The sequence below is a fragment of the Nerophis lumbriciformis genome, linkage group LG11 (genome assembly GCF_033978685.3).
Source record: "Nerophis lumbriciformis linkage group LG11, RoL_Nlum_v2.1, whole genome shotgun sequence".
Classification (NCBI taxonomy): domain Eukaryota; kingdom Metazoa; phylum Chordata; class Actinopteri; order Syngnathiformes; family Syngnathidae; genus Nerophis; species Nerophis lumbriciformis.
Window position 1 is genome coordinate 52,713,795 of NC_084558.2, and position 16,688 is coordinate 52,730,482.

The 16,688-nt window shown below is 44.8% G+C and overlaps 1 protein-coding gene across 1 annotated transcript in view; it reads left to right on the top strand.

Moving 5' to 3' along the window:
* Positions 1 to 16,688, top strand: part of adamts6 (ADAM metallopeptidase with thrombospondin type 1 motif, 6) — a 217,357-nt gene that overhangs the window by 106,214 nt on the left and 94,455 nt on the right. The window contains exon 12 of the mRNA XM_061966341.1: positions 1,453 to 1,560. Within this exon, the coding sequence (XP_061822325.1) occupies positions 1,453 to 1,560 (108 nt within the window). The remainder of the gene's footprint in view (positions 1 to 1,452; positions 1,561 to 16,688) is intronic.

A 16,688-nucleotide genomic window follows, 5' to 3' on the forward strand; every position in this document is an offset into this window, starting at 1 on the left:
ATATATTGTTATTTACAGAAAAACACTGACATTTATTATTTATATATTTTTATTTACAGAAAAACATTGTAATTTATGATTTATATGTTATTTATAGATAAAACACTGATATTTAATATTTATATATTATTATTTACAGATAAACACTGACATCTAATATTTATATATTGTTACGTATATATAAACACTGACATGTATTCTTTATATATTGTTACCTTTCCTAAGTACTTAGTGGTGATAAGGAACTAAATGAGTTCCTGGTGGAACTTTATACCATACCATACCATACCAACTTTATTTATAAAGCCCTTTAAAAACAAGCACAGTTGAAAAACAAAGGGCTGTACACCACAAAGAAATAGAGGCAAAGGACAGACTAAAAAATAACATTTAAAACAGAAATAAAAATACACAATTAAAAAGCAAATATAAATGACCCTAAGAACAGTTTGTTAGATAAATCAGGGTAGATAAATAAATGTATCTACCCTGGTAGTTTTTGGTGGAAACGCAGAGAAGTCAATTCTTACATTTCCTTACCCAATCGAACCAGGTGGTGAGGTGTGCTAAATTGAACTCTGACTCTGCCTGATTCCTTGCTTCTTGTCTCGTTTAATAGATGGTTCTGACATTCAGATCTTGTGAAATCACGGCGAAGATGAAGTCATCTTTACGGCCCCTTGCAGTTTACCGCCGTGTTCTCCCTTCACGTAAATCCATCAGGCCCGTATCCGTGTTGGTTGGCTCTCGGGTCGCGGACCTTTCATCAGGGCCCGGGGTCGGTGGACGTAGCAGCGGGGCGGCTTATTGGAAGCAGCTGGCAAAGGGAAGTGGCTGCAACCACTTTGAGGCTTTTGTCTAATCTGGACCGGCTCAGGGGGTTCATCTTATTTACTGACGGGTCAGGATCTGCCAGCCGGATCGTAACTCTTGTTCATGGGCCAACTCTTCCGCCGCGCACGACTGTCCCGTTGAAGCCTTTGAAGTGCCGAGCGGGGGGGGACTGAACCGCCACGCAGAACTGTACTTGCAACATGTGCGTGCTTAATGGTTTCAATTTGGGGGGCAACTTTCACTTAATCCAAACGGTTTGTCCGTGCGGTCCAGAAGGAGCCTGGTCTGGAGTCTGGGAAAACACGTGTTCAGACACTCGGTCAGACTGAAGATATTTGCTCGGCCTTGCGGGTCATCTTTATCTGAGACTTGAGGTCTTGGGGGGTGTTGCTCACCCGCCATTATCCCAGGAATGGAGGTGAGCAAACGTTAGTCACAGCTGTTGATCCAGCTGACGCCTCCTTTCTCGTACGAGGACACCGAGAGATAACCTTTTGGCGTCGTCCCTGGTCTCATCGTCTGGCCTCCCCCGGGATTTATTGCCCGGCTTCCTTTGTGTTGCTTTGGTCAGGAATTGATTTATTCTGACCAACTTGCTTTTTTTGCCTTCTTTCCCAGGAAGTGTGTAGAGAGCTCTGGTGCCTTAGCAAAAGCAACCGCTGTGTCACCAACAGTATCCCCGCCGCCGAGGGAACCCTGTGCCAGACCGGCAGCATCGAGAAAGGGGTAAGTAAACTTTTTATGTTAGCTCACTAATATGTCAGGATCATACAGTCGTCCCTCGTTTATCGCGGGTTTTTGGTTCCAGGCTTGTCCGTAGTAGCTGTATTTCCACAGAGTAGGAATATTCACCATTATCAGAGTGTCTGCCCTGAGATGGGTAGGTTGTGAGTTCAAACCCCATACCAAAGACTATAAAAATGGGAGCCATTACCTCCCTGCTTGGCACTCAGCATCAAGGCTTGGAATTGGGGGTTAAATCACCAAAAATGATTCCCGGGCGTGGCCACTGCTGCTGCTCACTGCTCCCCTCTCCTCCCAGGGGGTGACTCAAGAGTGATGGGTCAAATGCAGAGAATAAATTCGCCACACCTAGTGTGTGTGTGATAGAGATGCGCGGATAGGCAATTATTTCATCCGCAACCGCATCAGAAAGTCGTCAACCATCCGCAATCCACCCGATCTAACATTTGATCAGAACCGCATCCGCCCGCACCCGCCCGTTGTTATATATCTAATATAGACGATGCAAGGCATTAGTGAGGTTATAAAGCTTTTGCCTGTTAAAGAAAGGAGACTGATCCAATGCAGTACAGACATTCGCGTGCCACGCTGTCACGACCCAGACGCACACCAGTGCGCAATCATATGGGAGCCGCGCTGAGCGCACCTCCAAGCGCGTCTCGCTGCCGGCGACGGCCGGGTATATGGGCCCGACGCTCCAGCGCCATCCATTTTCAGGGCTAGTTGATTCGGCAGGTGGGTTGTTACACACTCCTTAGCGGGTTCCAACTTCCATGGCCACCGTCCTAGCTGCTGTCTATATCAACCAGGGTGAGCCCCACCCCTTTCGTGAGCGCACTGCGCGCGGAGTGACCCCTGTTACGAGCCCCCGGCCACGGGGGTGGCGGGCAGGTAAGCTGCTTACCTGCTGCGCGTGACGCCGGCCGCGGCGAATGCGGACGAGGCGGGGTGTCGGTGCGGTGGGCGCGGTGGTGACCCTGGACGTGCGTCGGGCCCTTCTCGCGGATCGCCTCAGCTACGGCTCCCGGTGGGGCCCTCTCGGGGGAAGGGGCCTCGGTCCCGGACCCCGGCGAGGCGTCCCTTCTCCGCTCCGTAAAAGTGTCCATCTCTTCTTTTTTTTTCTTCTGTTGTGGCATATGCTGCAGGTGCCTGCTCGTTTTTTCGTATGTGGGTAACAACAACCTACTCAGTGGCCTAGTGGTTAGAGTGTCCGTCCTGAGATCGGTAGGTTGTGAGTTCAAACCCCATACCAAAGACTATAAAAATGGGAGCCATTACCTCCCTTGCTTGGCACTCAGCATCAAGGCTTGGAATTGGGGGTTAAATCACCAAAAATGATTCCCGGGCGTGGCCACTGCTGCTGCTCACTGCTCCCCTCTCCTCCCAGGGGGTGACTCAAGAGTGATGGGTCAAATGCAGAGAATAAATTCGCCACACCTAGTGTGTGTGTGATAGAGATGCGCGGATAGGCAATTATTTCATCCGCAACCGCATCAGAAAGTCGTCAACCATCCGCAATCCACCCGATCTAACATTTGATCAGAACCGCATCCGCCCGTCATCCGCCCGCACCCGCCCGTTGTTATATATCTAATATAGACGATGCAAGGCATTAGTGAGGTTATAAAGCTTTTGCCTGTTAAAGAAAGGAGACTGATCCAATGCAGCACAGACATTCGCGTGCCACGCTGTCACGACCCAGACGCACACCAGTGCGCAATCATATGGGAGCCGCGCTGAGCGCACCTCCAAGCGCGTCTCGCTGCCGGCGACGGCCGGGTATATGGGCCCGACGCTCCAGCGCCATCCATTTTCAGGGCTAGTTGATTCGGCAGGTGGGTTGTTACACACTCCTTAGCGGGTTCCAACTTCCATGGCCACCGTCCTAGCTGCTGTCTATATCAACCAGGGTGAACCCCACCCCTTTCGTGAGCGCACTGCGCGCGGAGTGACCCCTGTTACGCGCCCCCCGGCAACAGGGGTGGCGGGCAGGTAAGCTGCTTACCTGCTGCGCGTGACGCCGGCCGCGGCGAATGCGGACGAGGCGGGGTGTCGGTGCGGTGGGCGCGGTGGTGACCCTGGACGTGCGTCGGGCCCTTCTCGCGGATCGCCTCAGCTACGGCTCCCGGTGGGGCCCTCTCGGGGGAAGGGGCCTCGGTCCCGGACCCCGGCGAGGCGTCCCTTCTCCGCTCCGTAAAAGTGTCCATCTCTTCTTTTTTTTTCTTCTGTTGTGGCATATGCTGCAGGTGCCTGCTCGTTTTTCGTATGTGGGTAACAACAACCTACTCAGTGGCCTAGTGGTTAGAGTGTCCGTCCTGAGATCGGTAGGTTGGGAGTTCAAACCCCATACCAAAGACTATACAAATGGGAGCCATTACCTCCCTGCTTGGCACTCAGCATCAAGGCTTGGAATTGGGGGTTAAATCACCAAAAATGATTCCCGGGCGTGGCCACTGCTGCTGCTCACTGCTCCCCTCTCCTCCCAGGGGGTGACTCAAGAGTGATGGGTCAAATGCAGAGAATAATTTCGCCACGCCTAGTGTGTGTGTGATAGAGATGCGCGGATAGGCAATTATTTCATCCGCAACCGCATCAGAAAGTCGTCAACCATCCGCAATCCACCCGATCTAACATTTGATCAGAACCGCATCCGCCCGTTGTTATATATCTAATATAGACGATGCAAGGCATTAGTGAGGTTATAAAGCTTTTGCCTGTTAAAGAAAGGAGACTGATCCAATGCAGCACAGACATTCGCGTGCCACGCTGTCACGACCCAGACGCACACCAGTGCGCAATCATATGGGAGCCGCGCTGAGCGCACCTCCAAGCGCGTCTCGCTGCCGGCGACGGCCGGGTATATGGGCCCGACGCTCCAGCGCCATCCATTTTCAGGGCTAGTTGATTCGGCAGGTGGGTTGTTACACACTCCTTAGCGGGTTCCAACGTCCTAGCTGCTGTCTATATCAACCAGGGTGAGCCCCACCCCTTTCGTGAGCGCACTGCGCGCGGAGTGACCCCTGTTACGCGCCCCCCGGCAACAGGGGTGGCGGGCAGGTAAGCTGCGCGGGCGGAGCGCGCGGAGTGACCCCTGTTACGAGCCCCCGGCCACGGGGGTGGCGGGCAGGTAAGCTGCTTACCTGCTGCGCGTGACGCCGGCCGCGGCGAATGCGGACGAGGCGGGGTGTCGGTGCGGTGGGCGCGGTGGTGACCCTGGACGTGCGTCGGGCCCTTCTCGCGGATCGCCTCAGCTACGGCTCCCGGTGGGGCCCTCTCGGGGGAAGGGGCCTCGTTCCCGGACCCCGGCGAGGCGTCCCTTCTCCGCTCCGTAAAAGTGTCCATCTCTTCTTTTTTTTTTCTTCTGTTGTGGCATATGCTGCAGGTGCCTGCTCGTTTTTCGTATGTGGGTAACAACAACCTACTCAGTGGCCTAGTGGTTAGAGTGTCCGTCCCGAGATCGGTAGGTTGTGAGTTCAAACCCCATACCAAAGACTATAAAAATGGGAGCCATTACCTCCCTGCTTGGCACTCAGCATCAAGGCTTGGAATTGGGGGTTGAATCACCAAAAATTATTCCCGGGCGTGGCCACTGCTGCTGCTCACTGCTCCCCTCTCCTCCCAGGGGGTGACTCAAGAGTGATGGGTCAAATGCAGAGAATAAATTCGCCACACCTAGTGTGTGTGTGATAGAGATGCGCGGATAGGCAATTATTTAATCCGCAACCGCATCAGAAAGTCGTCAACCATCCGCAATCCACCCGATCTAACATTTGATCAGAACCGCATCCGCCCGCACCCGCCCGTTGTTATATATCTAATATAGACGATGCAAGGCATTAGTGAGGTTATAGAGCTTTTGCCTGTTAAAGAAAGGAGACTGATCCAATGCAGCACAGACATTCGCGTGCCACGCTGTCACGACCCAGACGCACACCAGTGCGCAATAATATGGGAGCCGCGCTGAGCGCACCTCCAAGCGCGTCTCGCTGCCGGCGACGGCCGGGTATATGGGCCCGACGCTCCAGCGCCATCCATTTTCAGGGCTAGTTGATTCGGCAGGTGGGTTGTTACACACTCCTTAGCGGGTTCCAACTTCCATGGCCACCGTCCTAGCTGCTGTCTATATCAACCAGGGTGAGCCCCACCCCTTTCGTGAGCGCACTGCGCGCGGAGTGACCCCTGTTACGCGCCCCCGGCAACAGGGGTGGCGGGCAGGTAAGCTGCGCGGGCGGAGCGCGCGGAGTGACCCCTGTTACGAGCCCCCGGGCACGGGGGTGGCGGGCAGGTAAGCTGCTTACCTGCTGCGCGGGACGCCGGCCGCGGCGAATGCGGACGAGGCGGGGTGTCGGTGCGGTGGGCGCGGTGGTGACCCTGGACGTGCGTCGGGCCCTTCTCGCGGATCGCCTCAGCTACGGCTCCCGGTGGGGCCCTCTCGGGGGAAGGGGCCTCGGTCCCGGACCCCGGCGAGGCGTCCCTTCTCCGCTCCGTAAAAGTGTCCATCTCTTCTTTTTTTTTCTTCTGTTGTGGCATATGCTGCAGGTGCCTGCTCGTTTTTCGTATGTGGGTAACAACAACCTACTCAGTGGCCTAGTGGTTAGAGTGTCCGTCCTGAGATGGGTAGGTTGTGAGTTCAAACCCCATACCAAAGACTATAAAAATGGGAGCCATTACCTCCCTGCTTGGCACTCAGCATCAAGGCTTGGAATTGGGGGTTAAATCACCAAAAATGATTCCCGGGCGTGGCCACTGCTGCTGCTCACTGCTCCCCTCTCCTCCCAGGGGGTGACTCAAGAGTGATGGGTCAAATGCAGAGAATAAATTCGCCACACCTAGTGTGTGTGTGATAGAGATGCGCGGATAGGCAATTATTTCATCCGCAACCGCATCAGAAAGTCGTCAACCATCCGCAATCCACCCGATCTAACATTTGATCAGAACCGCATCCGCCCGCACCCGCCCGTTGTTATATATCTAATATAGACGATGCAAGGCATTAGTGAGGTTATAAAGCTTTTGCCTGTTAAAGAAAGGAGACTGATCCAATGCAGCACAGACATTGGCGTGCCACGCTGTCACGACCCAGACGCACACCAGTGCGCAATCATATGGGAGCTGCGCTGAGCGCACCTCCAAGCGCGTCTCGCTGCCGGCGACGGCCGGGTATATGGGCACGACGCTCCAGCGCCATCCATTTTCAGGGCTAGTTGATTCGGCAGGTGGGTTGTTACACACTCCTTAGCGGGTTCCAACTTCCATGGCCACCGTCCTAGCTGCTGTCTATATCAACCAGGGTGAGGTTGATGAACCACCCGACCCGACCCGACCCGCGGATAAAATCTAATTTTTTTAAATTTCATCCGCCCGATCCGCGGATAATCCGCGGACTCCGCGGTTGTGCCCGCAAACCGCGCATCTCTAGTGTGTGACAATCATTGGTACTTGAACTTTTTTACTTGAACTTTATTATTGGGGCGCAGCCGTCCGGTTTCTCTTCCAGCTTAGTCACTGCCTTGCTCCCAGTGCCACCCACACTTAAAACCTAGCTTACCACCACCAACAAGCTTAATTGTGTGGCTTTCTCTGTGTAAAGTGCTTTCGGACTAGTGTTGTCCCGATACCAAGATTTTGGTACTGGCAGTGGTACCAAAATGTATTTCGATACTTTTTGAAATAAAGGGCACCACAAAAAATGTCATTATTGGCTTTATTTTAAATTATAAATCAAAAAATGTTAGTGTGCATGAAACATATGTTTATTATTGTCATTTAGTCCTTAAATAAAATAGACAACTTGTCTTTTAGTAGTAAGTAAACAAAAAAAGACTCCTAATTAGTCGTATGCAGTAACATATTGTGTCATTTATACACCTATTATTTTGTACACATTATGAGGGGACAAACTGTAAAAATTAATTATTAATCTACTTGTTCATTTACTGTTAATATCTGCTTATTTTCTGTTTTAACATGTTCTATCTACACTCCTATTAAAATGTAATAATCACTTATTCTTCTCTTCTTTGATACTTTACATTAGTTTTGGATGATACCACACATTTAGGTATCGATCCGATACCAAGTAGTTACAGGATCATACATTGATCATATTCAGTTCATCCTCTGTATATTCAGCTTCAAAAAGATAAGGCCATCAATCCTCATTTGTCCAATAAGTCGTATTCGTGGTTTGTTACCGAATCTGCCATGATTAGAACACACACGCGTTTGTTTCCGTAAGTAGGAACACACATTCAAAATATGTGCTCACTTCTCGAAGCAGTAGTTCATCCTCCGTATATTCAGCTTCAAAAAGATAAGGTCATCAATCCTCATTTGTCCAATAAGTCGTATTTGTTGTTTGTTACCGAATCTGCCATGATTAGAACACACACTCGTGTTTGTTTCCGTAAGTAGGAACACACATTCAAAATACGTGCTCGCTTCTAGAAGCAGCAGTTCATCCTCCGTATATTCAGCTTCAAAAAGATAAGGTCATGAATCCTCATTTGTCCAATATATTCGTGGTTTGTTACCGAATCTGCCATGATTAGAACACACACTCGTGTTTGTTTCCATAAGTTGGAACACACATTCAAAATACGTGCTCGCTTCTCAAAGCAGTAGTTCATCCTCCGTATATTCAGTTTCAAAAAGATAAGGTCATGAATCCTCATTTGTCCAATAAGTCGTATTTGTGGTTTGTTACCAAATCTGCCATGATTAGAACACACACTCGCGTTTGCTTCCGTAAGTAGGAACACACATTCAAACACGTGCTCGCTTCTCAAAGCAGTAGTTAATCCTCCGTATATTCAGCTTCAAAAAGATAAGGTCATGAATCCTCATTTGTTCAATAAGTCGTATTTGTGGTTTGTTACCTAATCTGCCATGATTGGAACACACACTTGCGTTTGTTTCGTAAGTAGGAACACACATTCAAAATACGTGCTCGCTTCTAGAAGCATAGTTCATCCTCCGTATATTCAGCTTCAAAAAGATATAGTCATCAACCCTCATTTGTCCAATAAGTCATATCCGTGGTTTGTTACCTAATCTGCCATGATTAGAACACACTCGCGTTTGTTTCCGTAAGTAGGAACACACATTCAAAATACGTGCTCGCTTCTCAAAGCAGTAGTTCATCCTCCGTATATTCAGCTTCAAAAAGATAAGGTCATGAATCCTCATTTGTCCAATAAGTCGTATTTGTGGTTTGTTACCGAATCTGTCATGATTAGAACACATACTCGCGTTTGCTTCCGTAAGTAGAAATACACATTCAAAATACGTGCTCGCTTCTCGAAGTAGTAGTTCATCCTCCGTATATTCAGCTTCAAAAAGATAAGGTCATCAATTCTCATTTGTCCAATAAGTCGTATTTGTTGTTTGTTACCGAATCTGCCATGATTAGAACACACACTCGCGTTTGTTTCCATAAGTAGGAACACACATTCAAAATACGTGCTCGCTTCTAGAAGCATAGTTCATCCTCCGTATATTCAGCTTCAAAAAGATAAGGTCATCAATCCTCATTTGTCCAATAAGTCGTATTTGTGGTTTGTTACCAAATCTGCCATGATTAGAACACACACTCGCGTTTGCTTCCGTAAGTAGGAACACACATTCAAACACGTGCTCGCTTCTCAAAGCAGTAGTTAATCCTCCGTATATTCAGCTTCAAAAAGATAAGGTCATCAATTCTCATTTGTCCAATAAGTCGTATTTGTTGTTTGTTACCGAATCTGCCATGACTAGAACACACACTCGTGTTTGTTTCCGTAAGTAGGAACACACATTCAAAATATGTGCTCGCTTCTCGAAGCAGTAGTTCATCCTCTGTATATTCAGCTTCAAAAAGATAAGGTCATCAATCCTCATTTGTCCAATATATTCGTGGTTTGTTACCGAATCTGCCATGATTAGAACACACACTCGCGTTTGTTTCCATAAGTAGGAACACACATTCAAAATATGTGCTCGCTTCTAGAAGCATAGTTTATTCTCCGTATATTCAGCTTCAAAAAGATAAGGTCATCAACCCTCATTTGTCCAATAAGTCGTATTTGTGGTTTGTTACCGAATCTGCCATGATTAGAACACACACTCGTGTTTGTTTCCGTAAGTAGGAACACACATTCAAAATACGTGCTCGCTTCTCAAAGCAGTAGTTCATCCTCCGTATATTCAGCTTCAAAAAGATAAGGTCATGAATCCTCATTTGTCCAATAAGTCGTATTTGTGGTTTGTTACCAAATCTGCCATGATTAGAACACACACTCGCGTTTGCTTCCGTAAGTAGGAACACACATTCAAACACGTGCTCGCTTCTCAAAGCAGTAGTTAATCCTCCGTATATTCAGCTTCAAAAAGATAAGGTCATGAATCCTCATTTGTTCAATAAGTCGTATTCGTGGTTTGTTACCGAATCTGTCATGATTAGAACACACACTCGCGTTTGCTTCCGTAAGTAGAAATACATATTCAAAATACGTGCTCGCTTCTCGAAGCAGTAGTTCATCCTCCGTATATTCAGCTTCAAAAAGATAAGGTCATCAATTCTCATTTGTCCAATAAGTCGTATTTGTTGTTTGTTACCGAATCTGCCATGATTAGAACACACACTCGCGTTTGTTTCCGTAAGTAGGAACACACATTCAAAATACATGCTCGCTTCTAGAAGCATAGTTCATCCTCCGTATATTCAGCTTCAAAAAGATAAGGTCATCAATCCTCATTTGTCCAATAAGTCGTATTTGTGGTTTGTTACCGAATCTGCCATGATTGGAACACACACTCGTGTTTGTTTCCGTAAGTAGGAACACACATTCAAAATATGTGCTCGCTTCTCGAAGCAGTAGTTCATCCTCCGTATATTCAGCTTCAAAAAGATAAGGTCATCAATTCTCATTTGTCCAATAAGTCGTATTTGTTGTTTGTTACCGAATCTGCCATGATTAGAACACACACTCGTGTTTGTTTCCGTAAGTAGGAACACACATTCAAAATATGTGCTCGCTTCTCGAAGCAGTAGTTCATCCTCCGTATATTCAGCTTCAAAAAGATAAGGTCATCAATTCTCATTTGTCCAATAAGTCGTATTTGTTGTTTGTTACCGAATCTGCCATGATTAGAACACACACTCGCGTTTGTTTCCATAAGTAGGAACACACATTGAAAATACGTGCTCGCTTCTAGAAGCATAGTTCATCCTCCGTATATTCAGCTTCAAAAAGATAAAGTCATCAATCCACATTTGTCCAATAAGTCGTATTCGTGGTTTGTTACCGAATCTGCCATGATTAAAACACACACTCGCTTTTGCTTCCATAAGTAGAAATACACATTCAAAATACGTGCTCGCTTCTCGAAGTAGTAGTTCATCCTCCGTATATTCAGCTTCAAAAAGATAAGGTCATGAATCCTCATTTGTCCAATATATTCGTAGTTTGTTACCGAATCTGCCATGATTAGAACACACACTCGTGTTTGTTTCCGTAAGTAGGAACACACATTCAAAATACGTGCTCGCTTCTCGAAGCAGTAGTTCATCCTCCGTATATTCAGCTTCAAAAAGATAAGGTTATCAATTCTCATTTGTCCAATAAGTCGTATTTGTTGTTTGTTACCGAATCTGCCATGATTAGAACACACACTCACGTTTGTTTCCGTAAGTAGGAACACACATTCAAAATATGTGCTCGCTTCTCAAAGCAGTAGTTCATCCTCTGTATATTCAGCTTCAAAAAGATAAGGTCATCAACCCTCATTTGTCCAATAAGTCATATCCGTGGTTTGTTACCTAATCTGCCATGATTAGAACACACACTCGTGTTTGTTTCCATAAGTTGGAACACACATTCAAAATATGTGCTCACTTCTCAAAGCAGTAGTTCATCCTCCGTATATTCAGTTTCAAAAAGATAAGGTCATGAATCCTCATTTGTCCAATATATTCGTGGTTCGTTACCGAATCTGCCATGATTAGAACACACACACGCGTTTGTTTCCGTAAGTAGGAACACACATTCAAAATACGTGCTCGCTTCTAGAAGCATAGTTCATCCTCCGTATATTCAGCTTCAAAAAGATAAGGTTATCAATTCTCATTTGTCCAATAAGTCGTATTTGTTGTTTGTTACCGAATCTGCCATGATTAGAACACACACTCGTGTTTGTTTCCGTAAGTAGGAACACACATTCAAAATACGTGCTCGCTTCTCAAAGCAGTAGTTCATCCTCCGTATATTCAGCTTCAAAAAGATAAGGTCATGAATCCTCATTTGTCCAATATATTTGTGGTTTGTTACCGAATCTGCCATGATTAGAACACACACTCACGTTTGTTTCCGTAAGTAGGAACACACGTTCAAAATACGTGCTCGCCTCTAGAAGCATAGTTCATCCTCCGTATATTCAGCTTCAAAAAGATAAGGTCATGAATCCTCATTTGTCCAATATATTTGTGGTTTGTTACCGAATCTGCCATGATTAGAACACACACTCACGTTTGTTTCCGTAAGTAGGAACACACATTCAAAATACGTGCTCGCTTCTCAAAGCAGTAGTTCATCCTCTGTATATTCAGCTTCAAAAAGATAAGGTCATCAACCCTCATTTGTCCAATAAGTCATATCCGTGGTTTGTTACCTAATCTGCCATGATTAGAACACACACTCGTGTTTGTTTCCGTATGTAGGAACACACATTCAAAATACGTGCTCGCTTCTAGAAGCATAGTTTATTCTCCGTATATTCAGCTTCAAAAAGATAAGGTCATCAATCCTCATTTGTCCAATAAGTCATATTTGTGGTTTGTTACCTAATCTGCCATGATTGGAACACACACTCGCGTTTGTTTCCATAAGTAGGAACACACATTCAAAATACGTGCTCGCTTCTAGAAGCATAGTTTATTCTCTGTATATTCAGCTTCAAAAAGATAAGGTTATCAATTCTCATTTGTCCAATAAGTCGTATTTGTTGTTTGTTACCGAATCTGCCATGATTAGAACACACACTCGTGTTTGTTTCCATAAGTTGGAACACACATTCAAAATACGTGCTCGCTTCTCAAAGCAGTAGTTCATCCTCCCTATATTCAGCTTCAAAAAGATAAGGTCATGAATCCTCATTTGTCCAATAAGTCGTATTTGTTGTTTGTTACCGAATCTGCCATGATTAGAACACACACTCGTGTTTGTTTCCGTAAGTAGGAACACACATTCAAAATACGTGCTCGCTTCTCAAAGCAGTAGTTCATCCTCCGTATATTCAGCTTCAAAAAGATAAGGTCATGAATCCTCATTTGTCCAATAAGTCGTATTTGTGGTTTGTTACCGAATCTGCCATGATTAGAACACACACTCGTGTTTGTTTCCGTAAGTAGGAACACACATTCAAAATACGTGCTCGCTTCTAGAAGCATAGTTCATCCTCCGTATATTCAGCTTCAAAAAGATAAGGTCATCAATCCTCATTTGTCCAATAAGTCGTATTTGTGGTTTGTTACCGAATCTGCCATGATTAGAACACACACTCGCGTTAGTTTCCATAAGTAGGAACACACATTCAAAATACGTGCTCGCTTCTAGAAACATAGTTTATTCTCCGTATATTCAGCTTCAAAAAGATAAGGTCATGAATCCTCATTTGTCCAATATATTTGTGGTTTGTTACCGAATCTGCCATGATTAGAACACACACTCACGTTTGTTTCCGTAAGTAGGAACACACATTCAAAATACGTGCTCGCTTCTCAAAGCAGTAGTTCATCCTCCGTATATTCAGCTTCAAAAAGATAAGGTCATCAACCCTCATTTGTCCAATAAGTCATATTCGTGGTTTGTTACCTAATCTGCCATGATTAGAACACACACTCGTGTTTGTTTCCGTAAGTAGGAACACACATTCAAAATACGTGCTCGCTTCTAGAAGCATAGTTCATCCTCCGTATATTCAGCTTCAAAAAGATAAGGTCATCAATCCTCATTTGTCCAAAAAGTCATATTCGTGGTTTGTTACCTAATCTGCCATGATTGGAACACACACTTGTGTTTGTTTCCGTAAGTAGGAACACACATTCAAAATACGTGTTCGCTTCTCGAAGCAGTAGTTCATCCTCCCTATATTCAGCTTCAAAAAGATAAGGTCATGAATCCTCATTTGTCCAATATATTCGTGGTTTGTTACCTAATCTGCCATGATTAGAACACACACTCGCGTTTGTTTCCGTAAGTAGGAACACACATTCAAAATACGTGCTCGCTTCTAGAAACATAGTTTATTCTCCGTATATTCAGCTTCAAAAAGATAAGGTCATGAATCCTCATTTGTCCAATATATTTGTGGTTTGTTACCGAATCTGCCATGATTAGAACACACACTCGTGTTTGTTTCCGTAAGTAGGAACACACATTCAAAATACGTGCTCGCTTCTCAAAGCAGTAGTTCATCCTCCGTATATTCAGCTTCAAAAAGATAAGGTCATGAATCCTCATTTGTCCAATATATTTATGGTTCGTTACCGAATCTGCCATGATTAGAACACACACTCGTGTTTGTTTCCGTAAGTAGGAACACACATTCAAAATATGTGCTCGCTTCTCAAAGCAGTAGTTCATCCTCTGTATATTCAGCTTCAAAAAGATAAGGTCATCAACCCTCATTTGTCCAATAAGTCATATCCGTGGTTTGTTACCTAATCTGCCATGATTAGAACACACACTCGTGTTTGTTTCCGTAAGTAGGAACACACATTCAAAATACGTGCTCGCTTCTAGAAGCATAGTTCATCCTCCGTATATTCAGCTTCAAAAAGATAAGGTCATGAATCCTCATTTGTCCAATATATTCGTGGTTCGTTACCGAATCTGCCATGATTAGAACACACACTCGTGTTTGTTTCCATAAGTTGGAACACACATTCAAAATACGTGCTCGCTTCTCAAAGCAGTAGTTCATCCTCCCTATATTCAGCTTCAAAAAGATAAGGTCATGAATCCCCATTTGTCCAATAAGTCATATTCGTGGTTTGTTACCGAATCTGCCATGATTAGAACACACACTCGCGATTGTTTCCGTAAGTAGGAACACACATTCAAAATACGTGCTCGCTTCTCAAAGCAGTAGTTCATCCTCCCTATATTCAGCTTCAAAAAGATATTTCACGAATCCTCATTTGTCCAAAAAGTCGTATTTGTTGTTTGTTACCGAATCTGCCATGATTGGAACACACACTCGCGTTTGTTTCCATAAGTAGGAACACACATTCAAAATACGTGTTCGCTTCTCGAAGCAGTAGTTCATCCTCCGTATATTCAGCTTCAAAAAGATAAGCTCATCAATTCTCATTCGTCCAATGAGTCGTATTTGTTGTTTGTTACCGAATCTGCCATGATTAGAACACACACACGCGTTTGTTTCCGTAAGTAGGAACACACATTCAAAATATGTGCTCACTTCTCGAAGCAGTAGTTCATCCTCCGTATATTCAGCTTCAAAAAGATAAGGTCATCAATCCTCATTTGTCCAATAAGTCATATTTGTGGTTTGTTACCGAATCTGCCATGATTAGAACACACACTCACGTTTGTTTCCGTAAGTAGGAACACACATTCAAAATATGTGCTCGCTTCTCAAAGCAGTAGTTCATCCTCCGTATATTCAGCTTCAAAAAGATAAGGTCATCAACCCTCATTTGTCCAATATATTCGTGGTTTGTTACCGAATCTGCCATGATTAGAACACACACTCACGTTTGTTTCCGTAAGTAGGAACACACATTCAAAATACGTGCTCGCTTCTCAAAGCAGTAGTTCATCCTCCGTATATTCAGCTTCAAAAAGATAAGGTCATCAACCCTCATTTGTCCAATAAGTCATATCCGTGGTTTGTTACCTAATCTGCCATGATTAGAACACACACTCGTGTTTGTTTCCGTAAGTAGGAACACACATTCAAAATACGTGCTCGCTTCTCGAAGCAGTAGTTCATCCTCCGTATATTCAGCTTCAAAAAGATAAGGTCATCAATCCTCATTTGTCCAATAAGTCGTATTTGTGGTTTGTTACCGAATCTGCCATGATTAGAACACACACACGCGTTTGTTTCCGTAAGTAGGAACACACATTGAAAATACGTGCTCGCTTCTAGAACCATAGTTCATCCTCCGTATATTCAGCTTCAAAAAGATAAGGTCATCAATTCTCATTTGTCCAATAAGTCATATTTGTGGTTTGTTACCTAATCTGCCATGATTGGAACACACACACGCGTTTGTTTCCATAAGTAGGAACACACATTCAAAATACGTGCTCGCTTCTAGAAGCATAGTTTATTCTCCGTGTATTCAGCTTCAAAAAGATAAGGTTATCAATTCTCATTTGTCCAATAAGTCGTATTTGTTGTTTGTTACCGAATCTGCCATGATTAGAACACACACTCACGTTTGTTTCCGTAAGTAGGAACACACATTCAAAATATGTGCTCGCTTCTCAAAGCAGTAGTTCATCCTCCGTATATTCAGCTTCAAAAAGATAAGGTCATCAATCCTCATTTGTCCAATATATTCGTGGTTTGTTACCGAATCTGCCATGATTAGAACACACACTCGTGTTTGTTTCCATAAGTTGGAACACACATTCAAAATACGTGCTCGCTTCTCAAAGCAGTAGTTCATCCTCCCTATATTCAGCTTCAAAAAGATAAGGTCATGAATCCTCATTTGTCCAATAAGTCGTATTTGTTGTTTGTTACCGAATCTGCCATGATTAGAACACACACTCGTGTTTGTTTCCGTAAGTAGGAACACACATTCAAAACACGTGCTCACTTCTGAAAGCAGTAGTTAATCCTCCGTATATTCAGCTTCAAAAAGATAAGGTCATGAATCCTCATTTGTCCAATATATTCGTGGTTTGTTACCGAATCTGCCATGATTAGAACACACACACGCGTTTGTTTCCGTAAGTAGGAACACACATTCAAAATATGTGCTAGCTTCTCGAAGCAGTAGTTCATCCTCCCTATATTCAGCTTCAAAAAGATAAGGTTATCAATTCTCATTTGTCCAATAAGTCGTATTTGTTGTTTGTTACCGAATCTGCCATGAT